We start from the raw sequence: 22,490 nt of genomic DNA, 5'->3' as shown, positions 1-22,490 counted from the left end.
ATTTATGCGATAGCATCTTTATAGCATTATAAATTTATTATTTGCAATAAATACATTGACTTCTGAGTAAATATTAGCTGCTTTTTTCAATTGTAATTATCAAACCACATAATGTTGGTCTTTAAATTGAAACTTTTGGATGGGCAGTGCTTGGAAAGCTACTTTTCAAGGATGTGGGAAGTGGTTGCCCGTCTCTAAAATACCGGAGAATTGTTGGGATTAGAGTCCAGGATACACACAGAGATGTTTCTGTATCCGTTGCTTTTCAGATCTATTCAAGCGATAAGTTCCCTATCCTGGCAGTGGCGTGTGGCTAAGTAGAGATAGCTGAAATTTCTTATTAAATGCCTCCTACTGCTGTTGTATGAATACTCAGTCTCTGTTCTGCCTGCTCTATCTTGAATACTATGTCTGAACCTACTGAGTTTCAGGAGAAGTAATGTAATAGGGTGATTCTGTTGTGAATGGGATTGGGGAGTGCCTAAATGCTGAAATATAAACCATGTGGGGTGTTGGGAGTCCAGTGAGGAACATAGGATAACAGAAGGTAGATTTTGCTGTGACCACATTTTATAATGCAATTCTGGCTATCTCGGTGCTTTGTGAGTCGAGATTAGAGCAAGAAATGATTTACCGTATTTTTCAGAGTATAAAATGCACCTCCCCCCCCAAAAGAGGGTGAAAATCTGGGTGCGTCTTATACTCTGAATATAGCCTGGCCCAGCTTCTCAAACAGAGGTTTCAGAGACTGAAAAAAGTAGCAGAAACGAAGTTTCAGAAAAAAAGGCCCCAAACAGAGCTTCAGAGGCTTTTTTTCCTGAAGCTCTCTTTCGGAGGCTTTCAGAGGCAGGGGGAAAAAAAAAGCAAGGCACAGAGGAACCAAGGAACCTGTTGCTAAAGTTCACCTCTGGGAACAGCTGATTGGGGGTATTCCACCTGCCAATCAGCTTTTTTCTTATTTTCCTCCCAAAAACTAAGGTGCATCTTATACTCCGGTGCATCTTATATTCTGAAAAATACGGTAATTGGTGCATGTATGATGTCTGGTCTGCTTTTTGGCAATAGTGTTTTACTTTAACATTTATACCTGTTCTAAATCAGTGGGAACAACCACTTTGTGTGTGTGTATCAAACTCTAAGGGGGGAAAAGCAACTGATGGTGGGAAATATTGCAAGTATCACTTTATCTGCCTTTCTCCCTTGGCCTCCCTGCAGAAATATTTCTGGAATGGACTCTCCTCATATCTTCCAGTAGATGTCACCCAGGAGCATAGCACGGGAACTTGAAGGACAAATGGGAAAGGGGGAGGGGGGGAGGGAAGGGAAAGGGGCTTTGAAAGGCAGTACCATAAATAAGCTGTTCTTTTTGCACTGCTCCTTAGCACCCCATGAGCCCTGTAGAACTGGAAAGGGCTCCCCTGAAAAGGTTGCAAAGTGTGTTTTTAGCAGATAAGTCTCTGCCTTTGAAGTATGGCAGCAGACTAAAGCGCCCCCGTCTTGTTGTTGCTGCCAGCCACTGCGAATTAATCACAGCCATATACAGATAAGAGTACAAAGCATCACAGAGCATTGTGCCAGGGAAAGAGGAGGGGGAAGGAGCAGGCAAGAATGAGAAATAGGGAAGGACGGATCCACAGTGGGAAGGTCAAGAGTTTTGCAGATATACAGGAGTTGCGATTCCAATTTGCATTCCTCTGGTGCTTTGAAACATTGACAAACTACCCTGTCTTTTTTTTTTTTTTTTTTTTGCTTTACTACTATATGCATTTAATTGAGGTAGTTTTTAGTCAGTGTAATATTCAACCTAGCTCTTTCATTTTTTTCGCTTCGCTTTGATCTTTGACTCTTCAATTATTCTTAATATGATTTTATTAATTAAGTGCTTCATGTCTACCTGAGAAACGTACAGAGTGGCAAGCTACCGATGAATGGGTTAAAAGTTAGTCTTCTTTGGGTTGAGCTCATCTGGTAATTTTTTTTATGAAGGTTTCTGTGCAATCTTGGCAACAGACTAAAAGTGTTCTTGCCATTGCCTCTTTCCAAGCTGTTTTGTTTGCTGTTTTGGTTTGGTTTTAATTTACAAGCACCTGTAATCTCCTTTACTGTCCCATTCAAATACCAACCAAACCTTCTTAACTTTTGAGGACAGATCAAGTGCTGCTATGTTCTGGGACAGTTGAATGGATTAGAACTGTGATGGCGAACCTATGGCACGCGTGCCACAGGTGGCATGTGGAGCCATATCTGTGGCCACGCGAGCGTTGCTCTAGCTCAGTTCCAGCGTGCATGTGCGTGCTGGCCAGCAGATTTTTGGGCCTTCCAGGCCCACCGGAAGTTGGGAAACGGGCTGTTTCTGGCCTCCGGAGGGGTGGGGAAGGCCATATTCACCCTCCCCAGGTTCCAAGAAAGCTTCTGGAGCCTGGGGAGGGTGAAAAATGGGCCTACTGGGCCCACCATTCCATTGCATGCCAAAAGCGGGGAGCAGCACGGTTGTGTGTGTCACACATGTGTGCGCGGGGGGTGGGGCGCATTGAATTATGGGTGTGGGTGGGCATGTGCGTGAGTGACCCTCCCTGCGCTCCTCCCCCCCGCTTTTGGCACGTGATGGCAAAAAGGTTAGCTATCACTGGATTAGAATGATCCGATCTCCTATGAAGGTGTTAGATGAAGAAGAACCTGGAACTTTAGATCCAAAAACCAGGATTAAGAAAGACTAACTAACCCTAAATGCCCATTTGAGACATGCCAACATCAGTACTGAAGAAGCATTTTCAAAAAAATCCACATTGGTAGCATGAGTTAAAAAAAATTTTTCTCAGAAATATAAGAGATTTCTGAGAACCGTCATTAAAATAATGCAAATTAATTCTCTTATATTTATTTAGAATTTCACACTTTTGACACATTTCTCAATATGTTTTCTTTCTTCAGAGCAGAAATTATGTTTATGATTAGGCTATTTGTCTGCAGAAGATCCCGTGTAGCATATTAATGGTTATACAGTGAACATCTTTATTGAAAGACTATTGAATCTACCACAATAGATGTGGGGGAAAAAAGTGCTAATAAAAGCAACCATCTGATCACCTTTTCCAAAACAATATAGGAACTTTGCAATATGGGTAGTAACAGTATACAGTAATAATTAGGGATAGGGATGTAAATCTTTTTTAATATAATTGATCTTTGCAACTTTTAAATTGTATACAGAAGCCCGTTTGGTGTAGTGGTTAAGGTGTTCGCCTAGAAACCAGGAGACTGTGAGTTCTGTTCAGTGGTGAAATCTAAATTTTTTTTGCTACTGGTTCTTTGGGTGTGGCTTGGTGGGCGTGGCTTGGTGGTCATGTGACCAGTGGACGGGCCAATTTGCCATCACTCACGTCACTCACTGTTAGAGCCAGGAACTGCACATTCTGAAGCACATTCTGCCCTTCTGAAGCCCCCAACGCTTTGAGTTTCTGCAAAGGCAGAGCCTCCCCTTGCAGGGCAATTGAAAGAGGGGAGGGGGATGCTGCAGAAAAGGCCGCCTTCTACCTGGGCATCCTCCTGCAGCCAAACACTCCCAGCTGTGTGTGCCCTTTCCTCAAATGGGCTGTGCATGGGGTGCTTGGAGAGAGAGCGAGAGAGAGAGAGAGCAAGAGAGCTCTCCAACATCTGTTTTGTGTGTGTGTGAGAATGAGGAAGAGAGGGAGGGAGTGATCTGAAGCCGAGGCACCCAAACTTCTGGCAGTGGTGGGGGTGGCTTCTGAGCAGCCCTGAGTCAGCCAGCTCCACCTGACCTACTCCCTGAGTCTTGCCGTTCTTTTCGCCCTCTCCCCACTCAAGCAGCGGCAGGCTCTGAGAGACAATAGGGCCTCTCATTTTTCCCACGGCGCGGCTTACGCTTGTTACCTCTGCTTGTCTGCTTGCAAACAGTGATCTTCTCTGCTTCTCTCAGGATGCTGGTGCAGGCCATGGCGCACTGTTGAGCGGGCGACCGGGTGGGGGCGGGGCTACCAGGGATGATTGCTACTGGTTCGGCGAACCAATGCCAATCATCACTGCCGGTTCGCCTGAACCGGTCCGAACTGATAGGATTTCACCCCTGGTTTTGATCCCGCCTTAGGCATGAAAGTCAACTGGGTGACTTTGGACCAGTCACTCTGTCTCAGCCCAGTCTACCTCACAGTGTTGTTATTGTTGTTGGAAGGAGGAATATTATGTATGTTCACTGCCTTGAGTTATTTATAAAGTAATAAAGGCATGATACAATACCATGCCGTGCTATACCATACCGTACCATACTACACCATACTATACCATACCACCACATCATGAACATCAACATTGTGGGAAGAAGGGCAAGCCCTCTTCATCTTGGAAGATGTATGACAGTATTGATCAGTGACCTCACTTGACCTATCCATTAACTGAGGGCATGTGAGTGATAAACCACAGATTTACTGAGGAAAATTTGCATTGTAATCATGAGCTATTAATTTTGAGTGCAATAGAGTGCACCCAACCTTAAGAAGCCATGAATTTTGGGTACAAAGTAATCATGCATCCCTGTTTATACATATTTACAAACTTATTCTGCATAGGTGATCAAAATAGCTGCAGGAATAAAAGGATATTTTTAGAAATGTGGTTACACACAGCAAATTTTTGTTGAAGTGTCTAAAACTCATGGGAATAACTTATCTGAAGTTGAGAAAAATAACTTGGGCTATATTAAAATCAAAAGAGTGTAATTTCAGTACATACATTTTGCAAAGCAGGAAAACAAACCAACATACTGACTCCCAATTTCTAACCTGCATATTCATAATCCAGCTCTAAGATGGACACAGAAGACAAAAATACTAGTAAATATTATCCCTGACTGCTTCCTCTTCCTTCTGACTAATTGCTTCCCATTGTGCTGTTCACCGATACTCCCAAATTATTTCTGCTGATTCTCCAAAGTTTTTTCAAACAGTAAATTCCACATTCTTTTTTATTCTCCTCATTTGTTACGTAGCTTTCCTTACCAACTCACAGTTATGCACTATCTTCTCTCAAATATTTTATCAGGAGAAAAAAAAATCTGCATATATCTGAAGTATAGTATTACCCAGGCACCAGACACCTTTCTGGCTTACTTCCCTCCAGATATTTACAGAGTCTTCTGCAATCCTACATACCCATGAAACTATCTGGAGAACGTAAATTGATAGAACTTTCGTTAGTGCTGTGCTTTGGTTACAAAACATCCAATTGCTTGAGGACTTGGTTGTACACCAAGGGCCTTCTGATTAATTTGGGACCAACGGATGCCATTTAATTTTTAAAATGATTATAATGTTGGCATATATGCCACTCCATTTTTGAGGATTCCAAGTAGTTTCCAAATGACTGACGAACTGACTGACTGACTTATTTATTGTTGCCAATCTCACCCACATGACTCTTGAGTTGCATATACAATTAAAACACAAAGGTAAACAATCAACACAGTTGAAAATAATTAAGACGACCATAACATTAAAAAGACAGGGGAGAGTGTATTCTAAACCTGTACAGCAGTGTTTCTCAACCTTGGTAGCTTGAAGATGGGTGGACTTCAACTCCCAGAATCCCCCAGCCAGCAGCGCTGGCTGTGGGATTCTGGGAGTTGAAGTCCACCCATCTTCAAGCTACCAAGGTTGAGAAACACTGCTGTACACAGTACAGATATTTAATGGGTTTGACACTTTCATGAGATCTCCAGTCCCAATGGCAAAACCAAGTTTTTGAGGATCTTCTATGAGATCAATGGTGTTGAGGCCAGTCTCTGGTAGAATTAAGTTTAGTTAGTGCATGTGGAACCAGCTGAAGCTATTGAATGATCTTCAAGGACCGTCCTATGGAGAGCAATTGGAATAATCCAGCTGTAGAGTGACAGTGGCACTAGTGACCAAGACCAAATTATTCTGTACCAGAAATGACTGCAATTGGCACAAAAAATATACCGTAATTGCATGAAAGCTCTTCTGGCTGCTGTTCAGCCAGAATCAAGAAGAACCATCAGATAGTGAGCCAGCTCCATCTTGCAGTATGTCAAAAATTATGGGAATACTTGCCTCTCCACAACCACTCTGTCTTGCTGAGATTAAGTCTATGCCCGTTTTGCCCATCCATGTCCCAACAGCTTCCCTGCACTAGCACTAGGTCATCTACTTTCTGTTTGGCCCAGGGTGGAGATAAATAATTGATGATGCGTCATCCCACACTAGCAGATGACATTTCCCAGCAAATTTCATTTAGATGTTATTTGGCGGGAGAGAGACAAATTCTGTGACACTCCGTAATGCGATTTAACCTCTTCTTTCTCACTGCCACTGAATAAAACTTAACTCGGGAAGAGCACCACAAAACAATGTCTATCACTTGGAGCCAGCCTATATTATGACTGGTTGAATTAAAAACTGCTGAGAGATCAAATAAGAGCAAGAGAGTAGCATTCCCCTATCCTCTACTATCCTAGGCTGCCAGAGATCACCAACAAGAGTTTTTTGAAACCTCAATGTGGTTTCAGTCCCACAACCAGGCCAGAATGTTGATTGGAACAAGCCCAGGTAATGTATTTCAACCAGGATTCTCAATAGCTGAAGTTTAATGATATTTTAACCAACCTTCCCTAAAACAATGATGTCAAATAGCTTCTGAGGAAGGGCACAACCATCATTACCTTCGCGGAGAAGGGCAGGATATAAATTTAATAAATAAATAAATAAATAAATAAATAAATAAATAAATAAATAAATAAATAAATTATTTAAAAGTAACACCCCTCATTCGCAAAAGGATTTACCAATGTCTGTATTCAGTCTCCTATTACTTCCCTCTCAGCTTTTACTATGAGGTTTAGACAAGACCAGTGCATGGAGACTGTGAACTTCCTCAGGATCCATAGATTCAGACCCATCCTAGATACACCTGTATGATGAGGCTTCTGTCATGCCTGTTGAATCTTCCCAATGGCATTTAACTATGAATGATTTTGTCCTGAAGGAGCTTGTGTGAATTTATTGCTGTGGCCCAGCAGATAGTTTTCTGACTTGGCTTTTCATGATGGGGGTTGATTACTATGGCCCCTTCCTCTGAATTTATCATTCCCCGGTGGGACAATGCTAGCTTTCTAAAGTCTGTAGAGTTTTATTGTTGGCTAATGTCACTGATAGAGAAAGAAAAATAACTCTCTGTATCTTCATCCGGATATTATCCTGCTCCCATTTCCCAAAGAATGCATAGTGGTCCTAGGACAGCACTTCCATTGACCATGCTACTCAATGTTTCTTCATGGTCTGCTAATGGAGACCAGTTCATTTTATAATCATTGTAGTAGTTTCCTTCCTTCCTTCCTTCCTTCCTTCCTTCCTTCCTTCCTTCCTTCCTTCCTTCCTTCCTTCCTTCCTTCCTTCCTTCCCTCCCTCCCTCCCTCCCTCCCTCCCTCCCTCCCTCCCTCCCTCCCAACTGCTATCTATTCTCATGACCTAAACAGTCTATTTTCCATGCTGAAGGAAACTTTTGAGAAACTTAAAATTACGTTTGTAGGAATGATTTGCACAGCAAGTGAGCAAAGTTACTTACTTGTGGTGTCAAAGTAGCACTTGTGTTCTGTGTGCTTAAATGAACCACATGCTACCCAGTTCTCTTTGTCTCTCTCTCTTTTAAAGACTGGTTCCTTTTATAAACATGAAACTAGAATTTTCTTCCTGATTTCAACTGTTAAGATAGACTACAGTTAAGATTTTAAGAAACCACTGAGGATTCTCATAAATTGTTCCTTAAGGCAACTGAGATGATATTTGTAAGAAAGCAACTTTTATCTTCCAGCAAAAGACCTGTCTTATTCAAAGCAATATCATCTTTTTTTCCTCCCAAGTTCTTTCCTTGTTTTCATTTTCTCTTTTTCAGTGCTATTATTGGCTTTGCTGTAATGATGAAATCTTATTATGCGAAAGGATGTGTCAAGATATGGATTGGAGTATTTTAACCTTTGACCCCCATAGAGATTACTAGACCAGAACTGGTATTAACAGGCAGCCACACTGTATTTGCATATTTCCTATTTTGTGCTGCCACATTCTGGACCAACTGCAGCTAAATGATCTTCAAGAACTGCCCCATATAGAGCATGTCATAATAGTCCACACACAAAATGAACAAAGTATGACTGATTGAAAAAAGATTGTAAAAACTGATTGTAAAAAAAGAACATATTCAGGAATAGATTGAATTAGCTCACAAAATGAATCTTTTTAAAGACCCTTTTAAAGACCCTGTCACCTGCTCCTTGAGTAGGAACTGCAAGTCCAGAAAGATTCCCAAATTCTGCCCCAGTCCCAAATGGAGCACTGCAACTCTATTTGGGATTAAAAATGGAAAACTTGCAAATTTGGGTAGTCAAAATATTCACATCTACTTGGTCTCGCCAGAGTTCAGCCTAATCCTGTTCCTTAAGAGTCTTCAGCCACTATGCTAAGAGTTGACAGCATCACTTGGTTGATCCATGGATGGGATGTACATCCCAAATAGTAATAGTAACAGAGTTGGAAGGGACCATGGAGGTCATCTAGTCCAGCCCCCTGCTCACGCAGGAGACCTGTACTAGGGATTCGAACCACCGAACTGCCAACCTTTCTGATCAACAAGCTCAGTATCTTAGCCACTGAGCTACCTTGTCAGGCTAACTGAGAAATATTCAGCTAGATTTAATTGGTATACCTGACCTCATACTGATGGATGACCTTATCTAGCAGCTTCATGTAGATGTTAAATAGGAGAGCTGTCAGCTGTCCTCTAAGTCAAGGAAAATTGAACTATTTTTCCCTTCGTGGAGCTGGAGTGGGTGTGGCCTGTGTGTGACACATCTGGCCTGCGGGCCGCCAGTTCCACACTCCTAAGGTAGATGCATTTGTGTCCTGGAATGTAGATTGGATTGTGATTCTCGGTCTCATAATACTTGACTTGGAGATGCAAATATTCATTTGATATTAGGATATTGGATGCTGTTTCTTTTGCCTCTTTGTTTTCTTCAACTTCCAAGTACCTGGGCTGACACAAACTTCACATGAAAATAATTATTCGGAACAGAGTGAAACTAATTATTCAGAACAGGATCTTTCTCATTAATTTGGATCTCTAAATCTAAGGTGCTGCAGAAAAAATATATTCTTTGACAGCACAGTTGCTACTTTTAGTTTCTTGAGAAGAGGTTTGACTCTCAGAGTGGTGGCTAATAGTTTTTGAATATATGCTTCAAGACAAAGCCAGATCTTCAACAATGTAGTTTTGTTACGTTGGAGTGTAGCCAAATATAATATAAGGTAGACAGAAATATAGATCCAATTCCATGGCATAATTAAACTTTACAGCCTTTTCTAATTGCATATTCCAGAGATGGTAGGGAGATGCTGAGAATTCTGGGAATTGTAGTCTCAATACATATGAAGAGCATAGTTATGAGAATTAGTTCTATAACTGCCTCTTCTGCAACAGTTTCAACATTACATACAAGACAAATCGTATGTACATGTAGTCCTTCACTTACAACCATAATTGGGTCCAGAATTTCTGTTGCTAAGCAGGGTGGCTGTTAAGTAAATCCCACCCAATTTTACTACCTCCCCACTCCCCTGGATTGTTAAATGAATCACTGCAGTTGTTAAATGAACCCAATAGCTGTGATCCAGTTTCCCCCATTGGCTTTGCTTGTTGGAAGCTGGCTGAGAAGGTCACGAATGGTGAGCTTATGAATCTGGGATGCTGCCACCATTGTAAATACATGCCAGTTGCCAAGCAGTCAAATGTTGATCATATCTGTGGGGATGTTGCAATAGTGGTAAGTGCAACGACAGGTCATAAATAACTTTTCAACAGCGTTGAAACTTGGAACGGTCACTATAAACATATTGTTGTTAAGTCAAGAACATATCCTGAAGGAAATCCAATTGTGTTCATTGAGGCTTGAGTACTATTAACTTGTGTTTTGATTATAACATAAGCCTCTGAGATGTCTCTTTCTTCCCTTAAAAAAAGGTCGTAATCTATTTCTGTGATGTTAAGCTAGCTCAAGCCAAATACTTTCATGCTATCCTCCCTAATGGAGTTTAGTGTGGCACGTGTAGGATTATCTCACTGTGTCTCCTCAGCCGCCCTCTGAGAAAGATTAGATTGAGAAAGTGCCTAAATTAAGGTCTCATCAACTGGCTTCATGCCTGCTCAGATCTCTTAGTGCAAATATTACGCACTATTTATTGTATCCTGCTGTCTCTGATGCCTGCTTCAATGAAGCAGCGACAATTGAATTAATGTTCTCCCATTTGGGGCCCTATTTTTTTTTTCCATAGGATCATGTCACATAAACAGTAGTTTGATATAAATTGTAGAATTACCACTGATAGTTAAAAAGTTACTACTGGAATTGCTACGATACCACTGATTGGTTTTAAAACTAGAATAGGAATATATTGATTGAACTATGAATATGGCCCTTAAAAGGACTGAAAAGGTGTATTTGTCATAGGAATTCAGCCTATGGGGAACTGTTACCATGCTTAAAATGTTCATGGGATGCTCCTCAGTTAATTCCTGAAATTGACAAACCTAGAATTACGGACACATGTAACAGGAAGTGTTCATTTTTTACACACACCCCTCTCTCACGCACAGAGTGATTTAAAAACCATTCATCTCCCTCAGTATAAGAAAAAGGGTTTTATTTTTTTCCCCGAGTTAAACACCGGATTAAATGGCAGTTTGCAACTTTCAGAGTTACACTGAATTCCTTATCCATTGAAATGAGTGAGAATTAGGCTGTGGCATGAAAGAAATGGGATTGAGATCCCCCGCCAGCCTGAATCCAGGGATATCAATCATATTCTACAGTTCACTACTTGTCCAACTTTAGTTTTCAAAAATTGGCCCTAATTTGTTATATTTGTTATTAGTAGTTTTCATTAGATATAGGAAAACTCTTAGAAGTTCTGTCACCCTTAGCTTGCTTTATATGCATAGGACATCAGCTGATGTGGAGAAATACTCTGGTTGCTTTGATATGCTGTGATTGAGGGATAGCATTCTCCTTGGGGTTTGGTAAAGCTTGGAACTTGAATATTTTCAAGCAAATATCTCCTAAGACTTGCCACGCTTTGTTCTGAAATCGTAGGCACTTTGCATATTTTAATAATAACGTGACACAGGCCTGTTTTAAAGAAATTTAAAAAAAATCTTTCTGAAGTATTTAGAACATAGAATCATAAGGCTGAAAAGATCTAAAAACTCTTCTAGTCCAGCCCTTGCTCAAGGCCATCCCAGTCAAATGGTTGTCCAGTCTACTTTTGAAGGCAAGCTATTCCACTGATTAATTTGTAAAACTTTATCTTTGACCTAGCTTTAAGAATTAGGAATTGGGTAGATCTTTTGGGTGGCTTTAATTGTTTTTGAATTGTCTATTTTTAATTTATTTATTTTTTTTATTTTTATTGATGGATGGATGGAATGTTTCTAACACAACAGGCTTTGAATGGGAGAAAATCTCAGTATATCCAGAGTAATGTTGATTGCTAACGCAGATATTGTAGTAACTTTAAATACTGGCTTGTTGGTAAAGCTTTAAAGTATTCAAAGAGAAATAATCAACCAGTAGGTGGTTAACAGTTTTTAATAATGACCTATATTTGCTAAACAGGAGAAAGAGCCCAGCCTGGAAGATTAATAAAAAGATGTGTTTAAACAGCTTATCTTCTGCCTTTATTTTGCTGTGTGAAACTGGATCAAAACTTTCTTTCATTGTTTCAATACCTTAGCAGAAATGGGAGGGCCCCCAGTTTTGATTTCCTACAGTATGTAGCATATGTCTGGTGAAAAATGAAGGTATGTCTGCCTTGCATATTTTCCATTAGCCTGACATTAAACGGATTGGAATGAGCTAAATGGATTGCAATGATAAGCCGAAGAATCCATAGGAAGGGTGGGCGGGGGAGACGAGTTGGCAGCGAAGAACTTAAAAGGGAATGTAGAGTATGGTTGTGGGGGAGAGATAGGGAGGGAGATACGGTCATCAGATCCAGCTATGGAGTGAGGGAAGTTTCAGATTAGCAATTTTAGGGAACGTGTTGGGATGAAAAATTGGCAGCTGCAGACACGCATTCCAGGACTCGCTACGTATTAGCTGAGCAGCTGTCAGGTTTTGTGCAAAGACTTCTCGCAATCACACCTGCATTCCTGGACACCTTCACGATGAGCCCAAGCCCTGTTCGCTGTAGGGGACCAGCCTCTCTATATCTCTGCGGCTGCTGATCTATCTTCTTTCACTCTGGGGCGTCTCTCTTAATCAAATACATTTGTTTTGTAAAACTGACTAAAAATAATCCTGGGCTGGTATGTGCTGGATGTTGGCAGTGAATCAAAGGCTCTGCTCTAATTAAGCAGGCCCTGGTTTGTTTGTGAGCTGCATATATTTCCATGCTAATCAGCCACACGCCAGGATCCTGCCTTCTAAGCCTCACTTCCTTTGCCTGATTGGAAACTATGCAAATGGACGGAGGGAGTCTATTTATTGCAACCGAAGAATGAGACGGCAACCCATTTTGTGGGGCTTTATTGGAGTGGGAGGGGCAGTGCTTTGGCTGGGGTTGCAAAGATAATGGGTAGGCCAGTGATTCAGTCCAATTATTTACAGTTATACAAAGGGTATCGGTTACTTTGTCATGAAATACTTTTTTAGTCAAACATTCTGCTCAAAGTCACTTAGAGTTGTTGACCAAGTATTACTACAGTTCATAGGGAATAGAATGTAAGAATGTAAAACAACACGAATCAAACACAAGGCTTGTCTAGTCGTAGGTTATAATTCTCACAGTTGCCAACCATATAAGAAATCCACAAAGGGAGTATAATCACAGTAGTACCTTCCTGCTTATGTTTCCAACAGGTTGTATAAAAGAGCATTTTGCCTCTGATTGGGACAGCATAAAAGCATTTTTATAAGTAGCCATTAAGGACCATATCTGCCATGAATCTGTTTTGTTCTCTATTAAACCCCCTACATGTTTAAGTTTATTTGTCAAGCATGTGTAAGATAACAGTTAAAAGTATAAACATAATTTGAATACATGAAAAGAGTAAGTAAAAAGAAATATTAGGACAGGGACGGTAGGCACGCTGGTGCACTTATGCACGCCCCTTCAAGACCTCTTAGGAATGGGGTGAGGTCAACAGTAGACAGTTTAAGGTTATAAACTATAGAGCTATAATTGCACTCAACAATGAACTAAAGGGCCACCATCAGTTAGCTGTTGGACAGTATTACTTGGTCTGTTGTGTGGATGTTTGGGTGGTTTAAGGGGGGTAATTGTGGTGGGGAGTGTGTTTGGGGATTATGTGTGTGGGACCTGGTCTTTGGATGTTAAGTAAATTTCGTTGTACAATGACAATAAAGTTTATTATTATTTATTATTATTAAAGTTTTGGGGGTTTGGGGAAGAAACTACAGAGTCAGGTAGTGCATTCCAGGCATTGATCATTCTGTTACTGAAGTCATATTTTCTGCAATCAAGTTTGGAATGGTTTACCTTGAGTTTGTATCTGTTATTTGCTCGTGTATTGTTGTGGCTGAAGCTGAAATAGTCATTGACAGGAAGGACATTGTGGCAGATAATTTTATGTACTATGCTTAGGTCAGACTGAAGTCGGCGTAGTTCTAAATTGTCTAAGCCCAAAATTTGAAGTCTGGTGGCATAAGGTATTTTATTTATTTATTTATTTATTAAAGAATTTTTTTTTATTTTCAAACAAAAACAACATAAAAACATAATCCTTTCAAACAATTAGAGACAGTGTTTCGGTCGGTTAAAATCTTTTCGTGCTCCCAAAATCTTCAAAATATTTTGAAGGCATAAGGTATTTTATTGAGGTTAGAGGAATGGAGGACTTTTCTCGTAAAATATCTCTGGACTCTCTCGATTGTATTTATGTCCAATATGCAGTGCGGGTTCCAGACAGATGAGCTGTATTCAAGAATTGGTCTAGTTAGTAGTACAACATTACCAGAGAAGAAGCTACGCAAGATTAGATTAACATCACTACATCTTGGGGAAACAAAATTATTCATTGTACAAAGTAATGCTTTCTTTTATCTGTTCTGAACTTTTCAACTTTCAACTTCATTACGTGACCCCAGATTCTAGTATGCGAATGAGGGGAGCTACCTCCACACCACTGTGATAATCTTCAAGTGACCATCCATTCTGAATGTTTAATCATGCCAACCAATCTTGGGACAGTTTAAATGGTCATTTGAATTACTGCAGGCAGTCCTCAACCTATGATCACAATTGAGCCCAAAATTTTTGTTGTTAACTGAGACATTTGTTAACTGACTTTTGCTCCATTTTATAACTTTTCTTGCCACAAGGTATTAAGTGAATCATTGCAGATGTTAAGTTGGTAACAAGGTTGTTAAGTGAATCTGGCTTCCCCATTGATTTTGCTTGTCAGAAGGTTGTAAAAGGGGAATCACATGACCCTGGGACACTGCAACTGTCATAAATATGAACCAGTTGCCAAGCAACTGAATTCTAAGCATGTGACCCTGGGGATGCTGCAATGGTTGTAAGTATGAAAAACGATCATAAGCTATAAGTTTTTCAGTGCTGTTGTAACTTTGAATGGTCATTAAACGAACTGTTGTAAATTGAGGACTATCTGTACATTATCTTTGTCTAGATCAGGGCTGTCAAACTCACGGCCCATGGGCCGGATATGTCATGTACTGGCCACGCCCGGTTTAGCGAAGGAAAAAGTATTGATACGTCACGTGATGCCGCCCTGACGACACGAGTTTGACACCCCTGGTCTAGATAGATTGTAGGGCCAAAAGACGATAGAATCCAGATTTCAGGATTAAGGTTATTCCCCATTTTCTCCACGATTCAGGTTTTGCAAATTGGCTTCTTAAGTCTTTTAATTGCAGAAAGAAAGAAAAAAAATACTTTCAGTGCAAATAGATAAAAGAGAAGCATGATGAGCATCTCAATGGCAGCTGAATGAAGAGAATTAGCCTAGTTATATTCTGTCCCTATCATGGGTTGAATAGGATCTTATAATGCCTTTTAATGCTGTTATTTCCTCTGTGGTGAAAGCAAATCTTTTTGGATAAGATTTATTGTCACTATTATTAATGGGATTAGAACATTTGCTATATCCCTGCTGTGCCGGGAACAAATATGCTGATTGACCCTCACTCCTTTTATGAAGTATAACTTCTAATAGAATATGCAGGCCCTTGATTGTAATATCGAAATGGTGATAAAATTTGTCTTCATTCTTTTGGCTCTCGTTTTGCACCCTCTTTGCATAGATGCTTGCATGGGTTGTTAGTGCTTAGGTGCTTTCACCTTCTTGATGTGCTGGAGAGTATTTCAAGAGCAATGCAACTATTAGGCTATTGAAAAGTTCATTGGGTAAGGGGAGCTGGCTAAAACAAAGCATATATAATTCATCGTTAAAAAAACCCAAAGATGATTAATTCCAGTAATGATTCCAGCAAATGTACGAGATGGTAAATGCTGAGAGGTGGTAAATGTGTAATTGCTTTGGCAAAGAAGATAGACTGTAATGACAGGTGAAGGAAAAAAGGATCTGTATACATGAGAGGTAAATCCTATTGCTGGAAGTGCAATATTTCTGAGGCTACCGCAAGAGATGCTGCAGTTCACAAGTAGCTACCGTTCTTCCTCCATCCAATTCAGCCTGTAGAGAAATTGATAATGGGAAACTTGCCCTAATTAAAGGATTTTTATATTTTCTACATGGTGATGGTCAGTAATGCTCAACATACCTCTTACCGGCACTTTCTCTAGAGATACTAATACACATTATCCAGTAATTGCCTCCTTCGGTTTTTTTTTTTTTTTCAGATTTATTATTTTAACTGTAGTGCACTCAGAGTTCATAATAATGGCAAGTGGTATACAAATACATCAAATAAATCTTCAATGGGAAATAATTGTTTTTATTGTGAAGGGCATAAAATGATAACTCAGATATATTTGCTTAAAAATGGCAGACAAATTATTAACTACCAAGCCTTGGTAGTACAGTGGTTTAAAGCACCCTGTTATTAAGACCAGCTGCCTGCAATTACTGCAGGTTCGAATCTCGCCAGGCTCAAGGTTGACTCAGCCTTCCATCCTTTCTAATGTAGGTAAATTGAGGACCCAGTTGTGGGGGCAATAAGCTGACTTTGTATAAATATACAAAAGGATGAAGGCTATTGCTTAGCGCATTGTAAGCCGCCCTGAGTCTCCGGAGAAGGGCGGCATATAAATCAAATTAAAAACAAAACAAAACAAAAAACTGGCCAAATGCGATTGATACTTATTTTTTTCTTATTTTGTTTTTTGTTTAAAAAAAGCAAAAACAAATAAAAGATTTTTATTTAGGAAATCTAGCTTCTTTATTTCATTAATCTGTTCTTTCCACTGCCAAGTAAATCAAATTCTTGGGGTAGTACTGTTGGATAGTCACATTAACTTACTTTTTCAATTATCAGGCAGTTAATAAGATAGGGAATTATGGAGTAGTAATTGAAATAGTAAAGGCTAAATATATGTTATGCTTAACAGTGCTAATTAGGACTAGCAACTCCATCACTAAACACTATGGTTGTAAAGTGCAACATCACTTGATTGTACTGATTTGTGCTAGTAGTTGCACAAGTCCCATTTGCTTCTGTTATATGAATTCCATGTGTCTTCAGCATTCCATGGTCACATGATTGCCTTTTACGATTTCCTGCTGGCTTCCCCAATGCTTGTTAAAAGTCAGCAGTGAACATTGCACATTTATTTATTTATTTATTGGTTCGATTTATATGCCGCCCTTCTCCGGAGACTCAGGGTGGCTTACAATGCGTTAAGCAATAGCCTTCATATTTTTGTATATACCTGCTTAGTAGGGCACCCCCCTAAGTGGTGTTCTTTTTTATACAAAGTCAGCTTATTGCCCCACAATCCGGGTCCTCATTTTACCTACCTTGAAAGGATGGAAGGCTGAGTCAACCTTGAGCCTGGTGAGATTTGAACTTGCAGTAATTGCAGGCAGCTGGTACTATTTAACAGCACTTTAGTCTGCTGCGCCTTATGTGATCAAGGCTCTTATGTGATCATGTAACCACAGACATTGCAGCCGGTGTAATGGTGAGCCAGTGCTGATTGTGATCATGTGACTGTGGGAATGCTAAGTGGCTGCAATTACAAGGACTGGTCATTAGTTCCCCTCTTGCAGTGTCATGGTATCTTTGAACAGTTGTGAACTTAGTGTCGTTCAACGAGGACTACCTGTAGTTGTATAGAACATGGAACATTGTGTCTTTGCAACCTCTAATAAATGTAACTCATCTTAGTTTTGCAAAAATTGCATCAATTTTCGTGCTTCTTACATGCTCCTTGTTTCTTTCAGATTTTGGTTGATCCTGCCAGTCCCATTGGACATTCAGTCTTTCAATATGAAAATGTGATAGCCCATGATGGCAGTCCAATTTTGCGGGATTTAGTGCTGAGCCCTGATCTGCAATATCTTTATGCCATGAGTGAGAAACAGGTAAGAATCTAAATTTGTATTACATTTCATTTGCATAAACCCAACCCTAGGGAAACCATAACCAGATGATTAGAGGTTTCTTTTTAATCTTTGCTGCAAATTGAACCTTTCTCAAGCACAGTGCATTAATTTAGGGCATGATTGTAAGATTCTTGGATGAATTGAACAAAAACTGTATGGACTGGTGATGTAGATCATTGGAATAAAAGTATCTGAATGACTGACAAGCAGCACCTTTATAGAAGGATGGCTCTCTTAAGAGATTGTTTAAAAAATGAGCAGTTTTTATAGTACCATAAGATAGCTAACATGAATTTACTCAGTAAATTTAAGTTTTAGCAAGCCTTACACATGGATAAAATCAGTGTAATGCAAATTAGCTTGCTGCTTCCATTACCATCAATCATTGTATCCTTCTGAATTGCCCCCAAGGATTAGGGGTGGCCAACACAGTCTTGTACTGCTCGCCTCCTTTCTCCAGTCAGTAGTGAGTCAACATGAGGCTACTGGGAGACCCCATCCATTGCTATGGGGTGAAGTATCATCACTATGTTGCCGATATTTATATATCCTGGTGTATTAAGCAATGCTGTGAACATTGTCGCCCAGTGCCTTGAAGACGGGAGGGACTGAAAAGGGGATAACATAACAGGCTTCAGGTGCATTCTGGCAAGCCTGAGTGGCATGGAGGGCATGCCAGTTGTAAGACTATACCATCTTTGGTGCTAGAGATCCTCCTGTACTCACAACTCCTACAAGGTGATAGTTGTAGTTATAGTAGGAGGCCTGTGCATAGCTTTGTGTTGTACACCAATTGGGCCTGTTCCAGTGGTGGAATTCAATTTTTTTTACTACTGGTCCTGTGGGCGTGGCTTGGTGGGTGTGGTGTGGCTTGGTGGGCATAGCTTGGTGGGAATGGCAGGGGAAGGTTACTGCAAAATCTCCATTCCCACCCCACTCCAGGGGAAGGATACTGCAAAATCCCCATTCTCTCCCCACTCCTGGGGGAAGGAAGGCTATTGCAAAATCTCCATTCCCACCCCACTCTGGGACCAGCCAGAGGTGGTATTTGCCAGTTCTCCGAGCTACTCAAAATTTCCACTACTGATTCTCCAGAACCTGCTGGATTTCACCCCTGGCCTGTTCCTAGATCTGTTTCAGACAGAACAGCTCTGTGAGAAGCACTGGTTGGCTCCAATTCATATTGCTAGTTTTAATCTTTAAAGCCCTTCATGGCATGTGACTGGATTATCTAAGGGATTGCCTCTCCCTAATTATATCTCCCGTCCCATTAGGTCTGGCAGAAGAGAAATGCTGTGGGTTCCAACTGTTAGGGAATTTGGTGGGTCCCAAGAGATGGACATTCCCTGCTGTGGCACCTCCCTCACTAAGCAGTTTACAGAGTCAGCCTATTGCCCCCAACAATCTGGGTCCTCATTTTACCCACCTCGGAAGGATGGAAGGCTCAGTCAACCTTGAGCCTGGTGAGATTTGAACTGCCAAATTGCAGTCAGCCGGCAGTCAGCAGAAGTAGCCTGCAGTACTGTACTCTAATCACTGCACCACAATCAATTGATTTTAATCAATAAACTATTAAATATTAAAAAGTTTTTTAGTCTTAGTTCTCCCTTTTTTTAGAATGTAAACTCTGAATAGTGTGTATCTGTGCATGCACATACACACATTCATGCATATGCCCATACGCATGTACACGTGTGCCAAAAGTATTTGTTACAGAAAAAAAAATCTAAAAAAGTTTTAAGTGCAAGTTGCTAACCCTAGGTTGTCAGGCAGGGGTAGCTGGGGATTGCATGGGACTTTTATTTGTTTCTTTTTTTATTCCGGATTATCCTCCTAGCTGAAAATTTTAGATACTTTTAGGTATTGCCTACATATCCTGCCCTGCATTACAGATGTCTAGTCTGGAAATTACTGCAACATCAGTGGTATGCCTATGACTGTCTTCTTCAGGAAAAGATATACAAAAGCATTTGTTTAAAAGCACCACAACCATCTGATTAAGTTCATCTGTTTAAATGCGAACACTTCAAATGGAAAAATAAATTGGTATAAAAACATATGGTTCAGGCATGTAAAATAAAGGCACTACAAACTCTCTAAACAGCTTACTACGCCCTTCCTTCAGAGGTTTTATTTTAAAACAGATGAAGACATTGAAATAAAAGCTCGGCTCTTCTTCCATGTAAAATGGCAGTTTGAAATGTCTGGTCAAATCTGATTTTATGGCACCAGCATTGGCAAATTCTTTACTTTGTCAGTCACATTTCCATGGGCCCTGTATAGGAGAGAAAGTTAATGGATTGTAAAATGCAATCACAATGGAAGGGTAAGGAATACAGGTAGTCAGCAGCTTACCATCACAAGTGAGCCCAAAATTTCTGTGGCTAAGGAAGACAGTTATTGAGTTTTACTCCATTTAATGATCTTTCTTGCAACAGTTGTTAAGTGAGTCATTGTCATTGTTAACTTAGTAGCACGGCTGTTAAGTGAATCTGGCTTCCATTGAGTTTGCTTGTAAGAAGGTCACAAAAGGTGATCATATGAGCCTGGGAAAATGCAACTGTCATAAATATGAGCCAAGTATCTGAATGCCTTCCTTTACAATCAATTGATTTTAATCAATAAACTATTAAATATTAAAAAGTTTTTTAGTCCTAGTTCTCCCTTTTTTACAGTGTAAACCCTGAATAGTGTGTATGTGTGCATGCACATACACATTCATATGCATGTACACACACATGTATATGTGTCGCAAATGTATGTGTTAGAGGAAAAAAAAATTCTAAGAAAGTCTTAAGTGGGAGTTGCCAATTCTAGGTTGCCAAGCAGGGGTAACTGGGGATTGAATTTTGATCATGTGGCTACGGGGATGTTGAAACAGTTGCAATGTGAAAATGGTCATAAGTCACTTTTTTCAGTGCCGTTGTAACCTCAAATTGCCACTAAACGAATGGTTCTAAGTCAATGACTACCTGTATACCCATCTATAGGTTGATTTTCTCTGGCTTCCCTGCAGAAGTAGACCAGTCTGGAAGATCATGGCCCCCAACGAGCCAAGAAAGTTGTCTCAGTCACCTTAGCACCTTAGGCCTGTTTTGTTGTGAAAGGATGAGGTATAAATCTTATAAATACATAAATACAATTAAATTTGAAATGAAGGATAAGCTCTGCTCATAAACAGATATACAATACGTGGCTGCTCTTTAGATTGGAGAAATACAGGAAGAAAATAGAGCAAAAATCTTATCTTACATTGCAGTCATTCTTTCTTTTGAATTCTGAGCTGATAAAATCAGATATTTTCTGTAGTATAGAATCCTTTCCTCCTTCATCAATGCTTATCAGCATTTACTCATATCCCAGTCCCACTTAGAACGCCCGCCTATCTAACCCTTTCAAAACTGGCATGCTTAGCCGCTAAATACCTCTTTCAAAACAGCTTCTTTGTTCCAATGCTTGAGGCTGAAGTGGCACACCTGCTATGAAAGAAAATGGCCTGCTTCAAAAGATTGCATGTCCCCTTGGTAGTTAAACGGTCAAGCAGGCCTTGCAAAAATCCCAGGCGCCTGAGCACACAGAGATCTAACTTCCCATGATATCCCTTGTTTTCTTCTGTGAAAGACAGATTTCTAGAAATTCAAAATATGTTTCCAGAACTGAACAAATGCCATCCAAAGCCTCTGGATTATATCAGTAGTTCTCACTTGCCTACGGGTGAAAATAAGATTCTGCTTTAATGTGATGAAAGTAAATTGTCTCCACTATATGCAGCATTTGAAGCAATCTGTGAAAGGAGTTAGAAAGCGTAGCTTTAGGCTATTGCAAGCGAGGTATTTGACATATTCATCTACAATTTAGGAGTGATGTCTAGAAGTAGTAATTTCCCACATTTTCTTACCTATTCTAATCTAATGAGGTAAACCTTGGACTGCTTATATGTACTGCTTCTGCTGGGGTTAGTGATTAGTTAGTGATTTTAAAAAATGGGCTTCCGTTTAGAGATGGCTAGAGCTGGGAATCTTCTAAGGCAGAATCACCTTTAAACAGAAAATGGGATTCTTAGCCTTAGTAGGATCACTCATCCCTGCCCCACGCCTCTAGGACTTGGGGGCAGGTACATTTTAAGGGGGTTACATTGCAGAGGGAAAGGCTGACTTCTTTCTTTATGAGGGCAACTGATGTAGTGTCATTTTCATACAGAGATCTGAACTGGAATCTGAATAATGCTCTAAAGGGCAGAGCTGGTCACCCCATGGCGCTGATGCTTGTAGTGGAACATCTGCACACAAGCCAGAGCTAGGACTGTGTTTTACATGTGTCAACAGCAGGGGTGGTTACATGGAGGCCAATTCAAGCTGACTTCTTGATAGAAAGACAATATGTACTTCTGTTTCAGTAAGTAATTGTAGAAAAAGAAGAGAGAAGCCATATCTGACAAAGAAGCAGAACTACCAAGGGCTTTTCTTGATTCCATAATCCAAGCCAGCAGAAGGGACTTTGCCAGCCAGGACTTCTCAATTTTTTCAAATCAATAGGACTTTGGAAAAAAATTATGTAAAAGCCCTTGATTTATTTATTTTTTTTAAAAAAAAACCTGGGTTAGACTGAGACTGGAAAATAATCCTGAAAAGATCCCTATGGGAGAAGCCATTGGTTAGAGACTTGGAATGTGTTATAGAGCAATGTGTTAATGTTACCAATTGACACCAGTGTTTCCCAATGTTGGCAACTTTAAAATAAGTGGACTTCAGTTCCCAGAATTCTGCAGCCAGCATGATTGACGGGGGCATTCTGGGAGTTAAAGTCCAGATATCTTAAAGTTGTAAAGATCGAGAAACACTGGCTTAAAAGTGTTGGTT

At 40.2% G+C, this 22,490-nt stretch overlaps 1 protein-coding gene across 4 annotated transcripts in view; it reads left to right on the top strand.

The window, feature by feature from the left end:
* PLXNA1 (plexin A1) overlaps nucleotides 1-22,490 on the top strand; it is a 334,967-nt gene that overhangs the window by 129,703 nt on the left and 182,774 nt on the right. For 2 of the 4 annotated variants that reach the window (XM_070936901.1, XM_070936902.1), the window contains exon 3: nucleotides 17,470-17,610. In XM_070936901.1, coding sequence (XP_070793002.1) covers nucleotides 17,470-17,610 — 141 coding nt within the window. The remainder of the gene's footprint in view (nucleotides 1-17,469; nucleotides 17,611-22,490) is intronic. The other 2 variants (XM_070936904.1, XM_070936903.1) reach the window with 1 other exon arrangement.

The sequence above is a fragment of the Pituophis catenifer genome, unplaced genomic scaffold (genome assembly GCF_029215685.1).
Source record: "Pituophis catenifer annectens isolate HBS135680 unplaced genomic scaffold, rPitCat1.0.hap2 SCAF_2, whole genome shotgun sequence".
In the NCBI taxonomy this organism is placed as follows: Eukaryota; Metazoa; Chordata; class Lepidosauria; order Squamata; family Colubridae; genus Pituophis; species Pituophis catenifer.
Note: the sequence above shows the minus strand (reverse complement) of the source record. Positions and strands in the feature narration are given on the sequence as shown.